Here is a 12,873-nt window from a genome sequence, read left to right on the forward strand (position 1 = left end):
GCCTTTGACGTGTCGGTATGGAGAACCCTGCCGGCAGGCAACTGGGGAGCGTTAGAACCAGGGATAATTGACCCGAAAGGCAAATCCCTTTACTGCCTTATCCTCCTCCCATCAATACCCTCTGATGGGATATTCTGGCTGCATGCCTCTAGTCAGGGGCACAGGTGCAGCACATTGGTTCTGCCTATCTGAGACTCAATCTTTTACTGCGGACGGAGAAACGTTGTCCGTCGGTGTGAGAGATGCCCGACAGTGGCGGCGCACTAGAAGGAGTTTGGGCCAGTGCCATTCGCGAGGCGCTATCAAGTCAGTGAGTGCCGGCGACATTCCTGACTGTGTGATAGACCTGTTTGCATTTGCGGCCGAGCTGGTGAAATCGGACCCAAGATGACATGTAGGCCCATGGTATCACCCGTGATTAGGAAGATCGTGGAGCATCCACGATACTTGCGCACCTCGTCATTTTGCGCACACCATAGTAGCCACCACCTCTTCCATCTTCTCGTCGTCCTCCGCGTCGGCCGCGTAATCACTTGAGCTCCCCGCTCTCTTGCCCTTCCCTCGCCCGCCGCCTCTGCTTTCATCCTTGCCCTTGCAATCTCGCATGACCCTTCTAGGTGCGCTACAATAGATCTCATCCAGCCCTAGCATAGCATGGAGCTCGGACACCTGAAGAAAAGAAGGAACAAGAAAAAGAAAAGGTAAAAATATCAAACACTGCTCATCGCACGAGTAAGAGGGCCGCGTAAACGAAGAGGAACACGCGCTCTGTCGCGTGCGTGTCCAAATGTACAGCTGCTTCCCTATTCACAGTCTTTGTAGTTGCGCGACGGGCACGGGACGGCGTTGCCTCCTTCGTGCTCGTCTCCGACTGTCACGGCGCATCCTCCGCGCCGTCCAGATGAGTACGTCTTCGTTCCTCGCCTAGTTCACTGAGGCGTAAAACACGAGAGCAGTCGAAAGTGAAGCAAGTCCAAGCTTAGGGATGCGTCAAGTCCGAGAAGAGCGCGAACAAGCGGCCGTCGATTACACGACTTGAACCAGGATCTTCAGATTTGATCGCATTGATCGCCCCGAGGGCTTATGTCAGACGGCAGAGGTCGCGGACTGAAATGGCAACCAATCACTTCGTGGCGCAGTTCGCACGCACGGACCTGGCGAGAGCACAGTGTATTCAAGCAAGTGCGGGCTCGCAGTGTGTAAGTCTGGCGTGTTTTGCGATTTCCAACAAGACTACAGGACATACAACGCAGCAAGCAAGAAAGTAAACAAACCAGAGTCCGTTCTCATGCCAGCATCACGCGATAACACACATCCCGTCTCTACGCGTGTCCACAGGCACCATGTCCGCCTGCTCAGCCCACGTCCGCGCCTTCGCCTGGAGCTCGAGCAGGTCCCGCTCCATCGCCGCGCGCCGCTCGCGCTCCTCGATGCGCAAGCTCGTGAGCAGCGGCAGCGTGCGGTTCACCTCCTTCCAGCCGTCGAACCACACCGTCGCCTGCGTGTTCAGGCGCACGAGCGTCTCCTCGTCCACGACGTCGTCCCGGATCGCGAACCCGTCCGGCCACGTCACGCCCGCGATCACCTCGCACCCGAGCGGGCACAGCTGGCTCAGAAACAGCGCCGCCGAGCCGCTCGCGCCGAGCGGCGAGTTGCCCAGGCAGAGCCGCGTGAGGCTCGCGAACGGCTGCGGCACGGGCAGCGTGGCGCTGCTGCCGCCGCCGCCGCCGCCCGCGTCGCGGAGCGCGGCGTCGCCGTTCAGGTACAGCCCGAGCTCGCTCAGCTGCGGGCAGTGCCGCGCGAACGGCACGAGCGCGCGCAGGTCCAGCGCCGGGGCCGACGCGACGTGCATCGGCTCGCAATTGAGCATGAGCGTCTCGATCGACGGCCACTTGGCCGCGAGCTCCTCGACGTCGGCTTGCGTGAGGTCGAACGGCTTGTCCCAGCGGACCTCGAACTCGACGAGGTTCGCGCAGTACATGACCGGGCGCAGCGTCTGCCAGGTGAGCGCGGGCAGCTCTGGGTCCGAGCGGATGTCGACCGAGGTGAAGAAGTCGAGGTAGAGCCGTCGGAGGAGCTGGCAGTTCTCGGTCACGGCGGTCAGGAACTCGTGCACGTTGTCGACCGACGACGCCGAGAGGACGTGTATGTAGAGCGACGTCAGGTTGACGGGAGCGAAGCTACCGCAAAGGAAACGTGTGACGTCGGGGAGCCTGATGCTGAGTGATATGTCCGCCAGGGCTGGGAAGGAGCCTTCGCGCAGCTGTGGGTCAAAGTGCGCCACGTCCTCGATGATGCCCCGCCCTTGCGAGTCCTGGAACTCGAACTGCACGGTCTCGAGCTCCTTGAGCTCGGAAAGCTTCTCCACGACGGCAGTGGTGAGCGTGTAGAGCGGCATGATGACCTTCTTCAGCCCTGGCAAGCCGAGGAAGAGGTCAACAAGGTCGGCTTCGGCTTCGCGCGCGGGAAAGTGGAAGCGCAAGTCCAAGTTTTTGAGGCGCGGCATGCGCAGCATGACTTCTTTGAAGAACGTCGAGATGGGATACGCCGGCGAGCGGTGGACATACACGGCAAAGTCGTGGATGTTCTCGTGTTGGAACATGAGCGACAGCCGCATGCGTTCGATGTTGGTGGCAACCCACGTCAGCCGGCGCAGATTGGGGAGGATGTTGAGGGAGACTCGCGTCCGAGAGATCTCGTCGAATGCCTCGCGTGCCACAAGGGTCTTGGTTCCGTGTTCGTCGAAATGCAGCGCGCGCACCCGTCGCGCGTATCGCCCGAATCGTTCCCAGTCACTCACGTCCAGTGTTCGCGCAAACATCTGGAAGAAATGAGGGAACGAAGAGACTGCAGACAAGGGCGACGCACGTAGTAATCCATGCAGTCTCTGTCGCGCGGCAACAAAGGAAGGAGCTGCATGGGCGCAAGCAGACTGAACAGCCTATGCACGTCCGACACCTCCTGCCATACAATGTTCAGCGCCAGCTCCGACCATCTCTTGCAAACCGTGACATTGTTCGCGTTCGACTTGTCGTCCAGGAAGGAGAACACGAGCTCGAGGATCTCGGGGATCGCAAGCACTCTTTGCTGCGTCGTGGGGCCGAAGCCGGGGGAAGGAGAAGCCATAGAAGCTCACGAACGACAGTATTCGAGTTATGAAGTACTGTAGTTGACTCCGGTGCTGTGGAACGCGAGAGATGTCGAGGGCAGAACGAAGTGGCGGATGGTTTTGGACAAGCTGTTCGCGTGACAAACGCTGCTGTGACAGAACGAACATGATGTCACAAGCGGTCAACGAGCACGTGACTGACGTCCTTCGCTCGGATAGACAAGCACAGGAAGTGAAACTTGCTCAGTCATACTTTTATAATACAAGAATTCCTATCCTGTTGTTCAGGGAAGGTGAGACTTTGCTGCCGATCTCTTTGTGGCGCCAGCCCTAACCCTAGGAGAACGAAAGTAAGGTAAGTAATGAGGTAAGCTATATTTACTTACCTTAGCTTACTTTATGGACGCCCATATCTGCAAAGCGCGCGCGAGCCGGGTTACTTTCTGACCTTCTGCTTTCTGCACTCTTGCCTCCTGATGTTCCAAGTTCATGTTTTTTTTTTTTCGCCTGCTGCAATCCGAGCTGCGACTCAGTTTGGATCGTTCATATATGTACTTCCGCACCAGGAGCAGCGAATGGCAGCCACCTTCGCAGGAGCTGACGTCGGGAGGCTGGCTTCCGGATAGCCTACTATAATGCACCAACGTAAGATGCTTCCGTCCTGCCGACCCTCATCCGTTCTCGACACCAGCAAGCAGCCTCGTCAGCGATGGCTCCATCATCCCAGCCCCAATCATCAAGCGCCGCCGCACGTCAAGACGCCGTCGACGTCAAAATCAACCAGACCGTCTTCGGCTTCGCCCTCGCCGCCGGCGCGCTTATTGTCCTCGGTGCCGTCGCCTACATCTGCTTCGTCGTCGTTGGACGGTATCGCCGGCAGCACGTAGACACCGGCGGGCAGAGCGCTGACACGACCGTCGAAGTGCGCCGGCCGCCGCGCCCGCTCATTCTGCCAGCCAAGGTCGAGGAGGCGGGCAAGGTGCCCCGGCGCATGATCCTCTCGCCGCTCTTCCAGCTCCCCGTGTACGACCTCGAAGAACCCGACAAAAGCGCGTTCACGGAGCATGCAGGACATTCCTGGCGTGCCAGCTTGCATGCGATGGGGGTTATGGGTGCTGTGGTGAGCTGAGGCGCGCACTGGTGTATTTCTCCTGACTTCTCCCTAGCATGTCAGCCGCACCGTTGAGATCAAGGAAGAAGACGAAGACGACGTGCCGCTCGCTTCTAGGCAGGCTACTCTCAAGGAGTCATTGCGCTTCACGTCTCCTTCCTCGAATCAAGCTGTAGACGATGTCACCAACTCGCCTGATTCTAGCCTGGACTCTCCCACTGTCGAAACGCCTACTATATCTTACGTGCTACCAGCTGCCGTCGACTCTCCTCAGTCCTCTACCATAGTTGAGGTCATCCGATCCCAAGGGTCTACTCCAAACATCATTGTCGAAGACTACGCACCCCACCTGCGCTTTTGCATTGGCTCGCCGCCCTCCAGCGTGTATTCCGACGACGACACCGACGACAAGCTCCTGCAAGTCCCTCCGATGTCCTGGAATGCGCCGCGTGACTGTATCTCTGTTTCCTCCACAGAGGGCTCGCCGAAGCAGATAAAGAAGAAGAGCTCGATCACGAAGCTTGTCTCGGTATTTGGCGACATTTCGAACGCCATTCGACTGCGTCCATCGCTACCTTCGTCCACAGTGAGCCCGAAGAAGGGTCTTAAGCGTTCGATCACTCGAGATGCCGCTCATAGGAAGGAGAACTCTGTGCGCTCTATCTGATTGGTCTGTTCCTCTGGGTCTTCCTTGCGTTCTCGACGTCACTGCTGCTTCCAGGTCTGCTTATCCTTTCGCTTTCTGCTCGGATCATGCCTGTGCAAGTGGGCATGTCGTTATTTTGTATCCTATGTTGCAGTCCGTTTTGTGCATCGTGCTTACTGTTGCCCATGCTTGCTGTACCTGGTTTGAATACTCTACTCGTTGGATGTCCGGCTATCTAAGATGCCCTTCTGTGTCGCGGCGCTGGCTTGTTTAGACCTGCGGCGAAGTCTATAACGCGGTACACGCGGTATTCGACCCTGGATGCTTTCGGGTTGCTGTTTCAGTCTCGTGCCTTGTGCCAAGCCACAATCCGTAACCTGGGCATAGTCACCGGTGCGGCCGCCGGTCCCGGTGACCACGCCTGAATAGCCGGTCTGGTCACCTGTTGCCGCCCCCCGCGGCTGCGCTCAGATTGCGTACCGACATCTCCCCACCGGCGCCCATATTAGCGACCGACGATCGCTCCAGCCTCTGCCCCGGCGGAGACGTCGGTAGCGACGGCGGACGTGCTCTCTCTCTTTCCACCGGCACAACCGTGGCTTGAAACACAATGGATAAGCCCGGCGGGCCCGAAAGGTCTGGTTTGAGCGGGCTTCTCAGCCGCCGGCAAATTCGTGCCTCCATCTGGTCATTGCCGGACGCATGTTCACCGCGCTGCATCTTTGCACTACGCTGCCCAATCCGAAGGCAGCACACCGGCCTTCCAATCTCTCGTCACTCGCTTTGTAGCTCCGCGGCGCCTTGCGTGCGGCCTGGACCTGGGGCCTGTGAGAGCCCATTGCCAGTGGGGGTTACCTGTGCGACGCGCAGGCAATAAAAAGGACCCGGGCATGAGCGGCGAGCCAGCGTGTCTTCCAGACTAGCCCATCCTCGATCCCCACCGACTCGGGTGGCCGACAGAGCCCACACGATGGCGAGCGCGCAGAAGACCGCGTCGCCGATCCACGTCCCCGAGCTGCTCGCTCTCGTGTTCTCCCATCTCGACAACCGCAACCTCGCGCGCGCCGCACGGGTGTGCAGGCAGTGGGCCGACGTCGCGCTCGACACGCTTTGGCACACCGTCACAGACCTCCGGCCGCTACTCAGCCTGCTCGCACCGCTCACGGGCCAAAAGAAGAGTACGGGGCGGGCGACGCAGGACGTGCGTTGTCACTCATTGTATGCACGGCAAGCGGGCCGCACCGTTCGTCAACAGAAGTTTGAGCGCCCTTTGCACACCAGCGACTGGCCCAGGTGCGATAGATATGCGTATCGCATCCGATCACTCGACATCGACGACAGGCGGCCCAACGTAAGAGGCCGCCAGCTAGACCCGAGCGTCTTTGAGGAAGTCGAGCGGACGTGCCCCCGTCAGGACTTGCTGCCCAACCTCATCTCGATGTCATGCTCGTCCATCGACCCCCTCAAACAACACCGATCGTTGTACCTCCTTCATTCCACGGTGCGGCAGTTTGCATTCCATGCGCATGTCTCCCAGGAACATCCGCTGAGTGCGTACGTCGAGAGCATCGTGCACAAAGCGCCGTTGCTCACCAAGCTCGAGGTCCGGTCGCACCACGCAACACACGAGCTGCAAGACGACCTCCTGCCCCTCTTCCGTGGCCTACGCGGTCTGCGGCACGTCGTCGTTCCGCTGTACTTTCTCACAGGCGATCTTCTTGCTACGCTCGCGGAGGTGCCACAGCTCGAGACGATCGAGCTGGCAGCGCCCGTCGAGCGTGGAATCGGTGACAGCGCAGACGTGCAAGACCTGGATGCCGCCCTACAGCAAGGTGCTTTCCCCATTCTGCGCACACTTGCCTTTGCTGCCCACATCCAGCATGCCACGCGCTTCCTCGAACAACCTGCTGCGCCGAAAAATATCGCAACGCTGCACCTACACGTCCTCGCCGTCGACACTCCACCAGCGGTCCATGACCTCTTCAGCACGCTTGCGGGCAGCTACAGCCGGCTCACAGAACTTCGCCTGGACTTTATGCTGGGTCCGCACTCTCCGACTATCTCTTCGCCCCCACCTCCGGACTCGCGGCCGTCGCTCGAAACGCTGCGTCCATTGGCAGCCTGCGCTCATCTAAAGACACTTGAAATACGCTGGGACTACGAACTCAACGTGACAGAGGCAGACCTCTCTACGCTCGCGCCTTCCTGGCCAGCACTCGAAGTCCTGCACCTGCACAGCGACGCCATCCCTGAACACACGCCGCCCCAGCTCTCTTTGCGCGCGCTGCTCCCGTTCGCGCGGCACTGCCCGCGCCTGCGATCGCTCGCGCTGTATGTCGACGGCGACGGCGCGCCGCTGCCGCCCCCGGGCACACCGCTCCCTGCATTCCGTGCGCTCGGCACGCTCGCCTTCGGGAGCTCGCCGCTGCGCGGTTCCGCGGCCGCGGCGCTCTTCCTTAGCGCGCTCCTCCCGCCGTCGTGTGTCGTCTCCGCGGGCGTGCGCTGGCCCGACGCGTTCGGCATCGCACTCGACCGCGCGGGCGTCATCGACGAGCGGCGCCTGCACATGGCCGAGTGGTGGGCCCACTGGAAGGAGGTCGGGCGGTCCGTGCCCCTGCTTGTGCGGGCGAGGGCAGACGAGCGCGCGCGGGTGTTGGCGGCTGCCAAGGATGGTGCTGCGGGGGAGCTCGAGGAGGGGGTAGAGAGGCTCAGGGTGAGAATGGGGGGCTGAGACGAACGCGGGAACGAGGCCGACAGGCATGCGATGCGTGTGCCAAGATGACTTGCCGTCTGAAGCGGAGATGATTGAGCTCTAGTCTGTTCGTGGGACGTGACGTGCAACTTTGATTATCTGGGCATTAATCATTGGAACAATGTCAGCCCCGAGGGTAGTCGCGTTGTATTCACGTAGTCCGTTGTTGATGTCCACTATAAACTTCAATTTGAGACCGCATGACTTGACTGTGGGGATCGTCGCTGCCATGTAGGGCCCACACTGTCGGTGCACCGCTGGTCGTAGTCTTCTCTGCGCACTCGCATATCTCTACCCGACGCTTTCCTGGGCTAGCCTTTCCTGAGCTAGCCCGCGCCCAGAATTACGCATGTGACACTCGCCTCCTGCCTAGCGAGAGATCTCGTGCTTAGATATTCCGGTCGTGGTTTGCTCTCAGGCGTGTAATGAATCATCAGAAAAATATGTCCGCATCTCGCTGGCCGGCCTGCTCCAGCCGCCAAAACGTGATGAACTCTCCGACGATCCACCCGTCTGTCCGTCCCCACCGCTCCATTTCGTCTGCTCACCCGCTCGTCCTCGTTGTCTTTTGCGGCGCCGGCCACTTGTACGGCCAATTTCCTCAACACCGAGCTCGGCGACCAAGCTGTGCAGACCGACGCCGATGTGTCGGGTTCGCCATGCCCGATCATTGTTCCTAAGTGGGCGTTTGGACCCGCGGAGGCGCCCGATGTTCCTAGCCGGGACCGGTCTCTCAAGTCCCCAGCGGCGATCAACAACAGTCTGTGACGGACACCGACGGAGACCGACCCTCTTTTCATTTCGGCGACTATCTCCACCGCGTTGTGCGTTTTGTTCTAGGGGAAGCTGCTTTTCTGTTACGGAAGGGCATGCAGGGCTTATCATCGTTCAAGCTTCAAGCGTCCATACTATTCATCAGCTGCAACGTGTAACAAGGGTCTCATGTGTTGAAAGCTTCTAACACCTTGCGTTTCTGTGGGTAAAGCAGTATTTTCAGAGTCTCGTAGGTACATTCATCTCCCAGTTGTTGAATTTGGGACTAGTCGATCTGCGGCTATAGTCTGACAGTGACACTGCAGGCCAGACAGGGCTGCCACAGTGCTCCCGCAATTCTAGAAGCTGCGGTACCTCATGTGCATCATGCACGTCAGGATCCTCAACACGATGTCGTACTCGGCGCTCAGCTCCTTATTCCCAATACGAGGCTCCCTTTGACACCACCCTCCACGTCATCTCGCCAGATAGCGAGGTCGTACGATACGTTCTCGTATACACCGGTCGCGGCCTAACACTACATGCCGTCTTGGCCAGCGAGTCTCGTTCCGAAGGCGCGCGAGCTTGCGCGTCCTCCCACCCCAGCCTCCCACGAACACCAGCCCTACACCGTGCTGACGCTCTCATCTGCCCTGCATTCCGATCTGTGCACCCTTGGCCTCCCGCTCCTGTCCAACCTAAACTAGTAAGAAGCGCTCCGAGTCTGGGCAGCAAATTCCAGGGCCCACGCACGCTGCGTTTTCGCTCGACGGTGCCCTTCTCATGACGTACTACCTCGGCCATATCGCGCTCTGGCCACTCCATGCATCACCCTTCGCCTCTGCGAGCCGCATCACGATTAATCGGTGCCTCGCCTTCTGCGCACAACGTTGCTCCAGACACTGCGCTTGCCCGTCCAGGGACAGCTGAGCGGCGTGAGCGTCGTCATGCCTCCGCTTTTGTGGTTTCACACTCAGGAATCTTGCCTTGAAGCTCGATACCTAGGACAGGTGTGAGCCGGTATCCATCCTGGAACACATGCACTGCATCCTTCGATTCCCCTCTGACGAAACTGTGAATTACATTCTGGAGTTTGAGATATCTATACGGCGCTAGCTCAAGTCGCAGGACAGAGAATCTAGCGAACTGTGTAGTGGCAGGCTGTTCTGCGCGACTAGCCTACGGCGTAGTATGATAAAGCGTCTGGTGAGACTCTGTAAATAGTTTCTGGATAGAGCGCCGGTATTCGTTCTGTGAAGACTATAAAGGAGACAGAGGTAAAAATTGCTGACCAAATTATCGAGATGCTCATCAATATGGACAACATACGCTCGAAAGTTACTATCCCTACGTGGGATTCAGTGAAGCGCGATCTTGTATATATGCAGAATTACCACAAAGTGCAGGACGATGTTTGACAGGGCCTCTTACATGCAATGGTAACGAGAATAAAGACCGCATAATCTTAGCATCTCAGAGAACGACACCAACCTCGACCTCATACTTCCTGCTCGTACACATCCCAGTCTCCGTAGTCATCAATCTTCTCGCCTGCAAAGAGGTACATGCCCTCATCGATCTCGCCAATTGCTTCGTCCTCGTCCACAGCCTCCGCGTCAGTCGTTGCAACGGCTGCTGCCGTACTCGGCCCTGCCTTCGGCGTAGACGCCATGCCGACGCCGCCGCCGCCCTCCTCGATGAGGACACCAGCCTCTTCGTCCTCCTTGTCCATATGCCACAGGCCCGTGTCGGTTTCGAGCTTCTCGTCGGCCTCCGCACCCGGCGCGTCGCCATCGAAGAGGTCGCGGAGCGCGTCGTAGTTGATACGCTTGCTGTACCGCGGGTTCTTCTTGATCAAGTTCTTCACGCTCTCCGCCGCTGTCGCCCCGTGCGGCGTTGACGCGTCGCGCGGCTTCGTGTGAGCAGTCTTCCGCTTCTGTGGATTTCCGCAAGATTCGCGTGAGAAAAATACGTGAAAAGCGGGGGGCGAGCAGGATTCGAACCTTGCGCTTTTTCTTCTCCGGCGTCTCTCCGCCCATCTGCTCGAGCTCCGCTTTCGCTGCAAAAAAACCAGGCATCAGAACCGTTGCGCGACACGCGATCCTCACCGAGACATTTAGCGGTATACGTACCTGCCAGATTCTCGAGGTAATCTCTATTCATTTCAACCCACACCCTCTCTTTCACCTTCACCTCTTCCTCCGTTAAGATGAACGCATCGAGCTCCTCTTCGTCTAGCCCCTCGAGCTCTTCAACGGCGGCTTTCTCCGCAGCGCGCTGAGCGTCGACATTATCGAGTGCTTCGGCGAGCTTGGTCCCTTGCGCGGCTTCGAGGAAAGACGAAACCTCTTCTGTTAGTGCTGCATCGAGGGAAGCTTCGATGGGCGAGGGTGGTCTCGGAATCTCCTCTGTTCCCAGTAGAGCGGGCGCCTTGGCAGGCATGTCAATCTGCGAGCCGTCTACCAACGTCCGGGCACTGCTTTCTGGCAGAAGAATACCATAGTCAGGCAGCTCTTCTGGCAGAAACAGCGGCTGCTGAGCCATCCCGGCCAGGATTCCCTCGTTGAATAGCGTAGGGTCGATAACTATTGGCGGCGGCGGCGGTTGTAGGCTGGTGGGGGTAGCATCGGCTGTCTGCGTCCAAGACGGGACTTCAACATCTTCGGGCTCTTCGTCTTCGTCTTCGCTCCGTTTTCGTTTCCGCTTCTTCTCCTTCCCTTTCCCCTTCCCCTTCCCTTTGCTTTTCTCGGTCACCTCTACACCACTTTCCCGCTCTTCCCGCTGGCGCTCCTCCTTCTCGCGACCACGCACGAACGCCGGCGGCTCACTCTCCTCCTCGAGCCACACACTCCGGAAGTCGCCAACGCTCAGAGCCGCGCTGCTCGTCTTCCGGAACTCCTCGAGACGCTTCCGTACCGTACTGTCAGCGATCTTGACGACCTGTACGATCTCCGCGACGCTCCGCCGGAAGTTGTTCATGCGTGCTGCAAGGAGGAGTGCGGCACCGCATATGCCAGATGGTCGGCGACCCCGGGCAAGCCAGTCACGGTCCATGCGGGCGACGAGTCGTGTCGCGTCGACCGCCACGCGAGGGGTCTCGTCGCCGAACTCCAGCAAAGCGGCGAATCGTGAGATGTGATGTGAGGGGTCGATCGGCGGCAGTCGTAGGTTGAGGGTACGGACGAGCTGGAGATATGTATGGCCAAGTTCGAACACGCTAACCTTGAAGGCAGATGTGAGCATCCGCTAATGGTTTGGAGGAGAGAACACGTACTTGCAGCAGATCAGAGAAGTCTATAAGCATGTAGTTCCGGGTCTCTTTTTGTCTGCAAGCGACATAGACGCAGACCGCAACGACATGCATGCTGCGCCGGCCGCGCGTGAATTTGTGTTCGAGGGCAAGTGTGTACAATCGAGTTGCAGCAAGTGATACGACATCGGAGAGACGGAAATGCTGGCATATCTGCTCTATCTTGCGGGTCGCTTGAGGGGCGTCAGGACGAAAGCACAGTTCACACGACGGGTAGGACGCACCGTTAGCAATCGTCTGCTCTCTACTCTCGCTACTTCCTCTGTTCCCAAATGGTCCTCCCATGCGAGCGTGCGCTGTTCGAATTGACGTTAGACGAGGGCTGCACGAAGTGATGGACTGCTGTAACGTACTGGCACCCTGCGCTACAAAGCTTCCCTGGACCATAGCAGCTCCAGTACTCGTCTCACCAAATGTTACCTGGGAATAACGTCAGGTGTCGGTCGATATCCAGGGAAGGGCTTTCAACGAACTTCATTAACGATAGTGTTCTCCTCGACAACCGTACCACACTGCACGCAAAAGCCGTTTCCGGCGGCGGCATCATATTCAATGACCGTCCCGCCACACTCGACGCACACGGTCTATACAGCTGGGGTTAGGGATGATGATCTAGTATGTCAGAAAAATGAGAAAGAGCGTACCATCCTGCGGAGGGGAGTAGGATAGCCAGGGGACAGAGTGTGGAAGTGTAGGATGCGTTATCCACGCAGACTTATTGCTAAACTTACTAGGAATTTGAAATAAGTAAGTAACTGCCGCAAGGCCTGTCAGTGGGCTATTCTTATGTGGAGCCTAATAGTAAGCGAAAAGTAAGCAACAGAGCAAGTACCTAACGCTTATGGTCGGCAGCGTTCCTTTCCCACGCCGTCTCTAGCGAGCGTAGCGTCCACAATGTCAGAATTCCTACGCAAGATACTGCCAAGCTTTGGGTCTGAACTCATGGAGCAGACAGCAGATCTCTCTGAGTCAGCGCTTTGGCTGAGAAAGCACTCCTTTGCGGGATTATTCCGCCACCACTGGCAGCAATATTGATATGATAGCGCGGTCGTCGACCCTCCGCGCGCACATATTTGCTGCTGTGTACATATGTCCACCTTTCCTGCTATGCAATGCGCTGCGTGTAGCTGCGGCAAACGTTGTGGCTGCAACTGCAGTTCCGTCCCTGGGTGAGCTTCGTTTCATAAGCTCA

General features: G+C 58.3%; 3 protein-coding genes across 3 annotated transcripts; 1 reads left to right on the forward strand and 2 right to left on the reverse strand.

The window, feature by feature from the left end:
- Positions 1-1,206: 1,206 nt before the first annotated feature.
- PHACADRAFT_262746 (uncharacterized protein) lies at positions 1,207-2,843 on the reverse strand. Its single transcript, XM_007399970.1, has one exon. The coding sequence runs from the start codon at positions 2,819-2,821 to the stop codon at positions 1,298-1,300; it is 1,524 nt and encodes a 507-aa protein (XP_007400032.1). The 5' UTR covers positions 2,822-2,843; the 3' UTR covers positions 1,207-1,297.
- A 2,906-nt stretch (positions 2,844-5,749) lies between these two features.
- PHACADRAFT_151262 (uncharacterized protein) lies at positions 5,750-7,741 on the forward strand. The gene is made up of 2 exons (XM_007399971.1): positions 5,750-6,084; positions 6,433-7,741. The coding sequence occupies exons 1-2, from the start codon at positions 5,837-5,839 to the stop codon at positions 7,595-7,597; spliced, it is 1,413 nt and encodes a 470-aa protein (XP_007400033.1). The 5' UTR covers positions 5,750-5,836; the 3' UTR covers positions 7,598-7,741.
- A 2,128-nt stretch (positions 7,742-9,869) lies between these two features.
- PHACADRAFT_31958 (uncharacterized protein) lies at positions 9,870-12,328 on the reverse strand (the record flags this gene model as incomplete). The annotated part of the gene is made up of 7 exons (XM_007399915.1): positions 9,870-10,307; positions 10,375-10,430; positions 10,504-11,617; positions 11,646-11,977; positions 12,035-12,101; positions 12,155-12,265; positions 12,326-12,328. 7 exons carry the CDS (start codon positions 12,326-12,328, stop codon positions 9,870-9,872), a joined length of 2,121 nt encoding a protein of 706 aa, XP_007399977.1.
- Between the last annotated feature and the right edge of the window lie 545 nt (positions 12,329-12,873).

The sequence above is a fragment of the Phanerochaete carnosa genome (assembly GCF_000300595.1).
Source record: "Phanerochaete carnosa HHB-10118-sp unplaced genomic scaffold PHACAscaffold_10, whole genome shotgun sequence".
NCBI lineage: Eukaryota > Fungi > Basidiomycota > Agaricomycetes > Polyporales > Phanerochaetaceae > Phanerochaete > Phanerochaete carnosa.

Bases quoted from the DNA above. Each gene is read 5' to 3' on its own strand.
- PHACADRAFT_151262 (XM_007399971.1), top strand. From the start codon at position 5,837: ATGGCGAGCGCGCAGAAGACCGCGTCGCCGATCCACGTCCCCGAGCTG. The intron at 6,085-6,432 runs GTATGCACGGCA...GTACGTCGAGAG, and splicing joins GACGTGCGTTGTCACTCATT to CATCGTGCACAAAGCGCCGT.
- PHACADRAFT_262746 (XM_007399970.1), bottom strand. From the start codon at position 2,821: ATGTTTGCGCGAACACTGGACGTGAGTGACTGGGAACGATTCGGGCGA.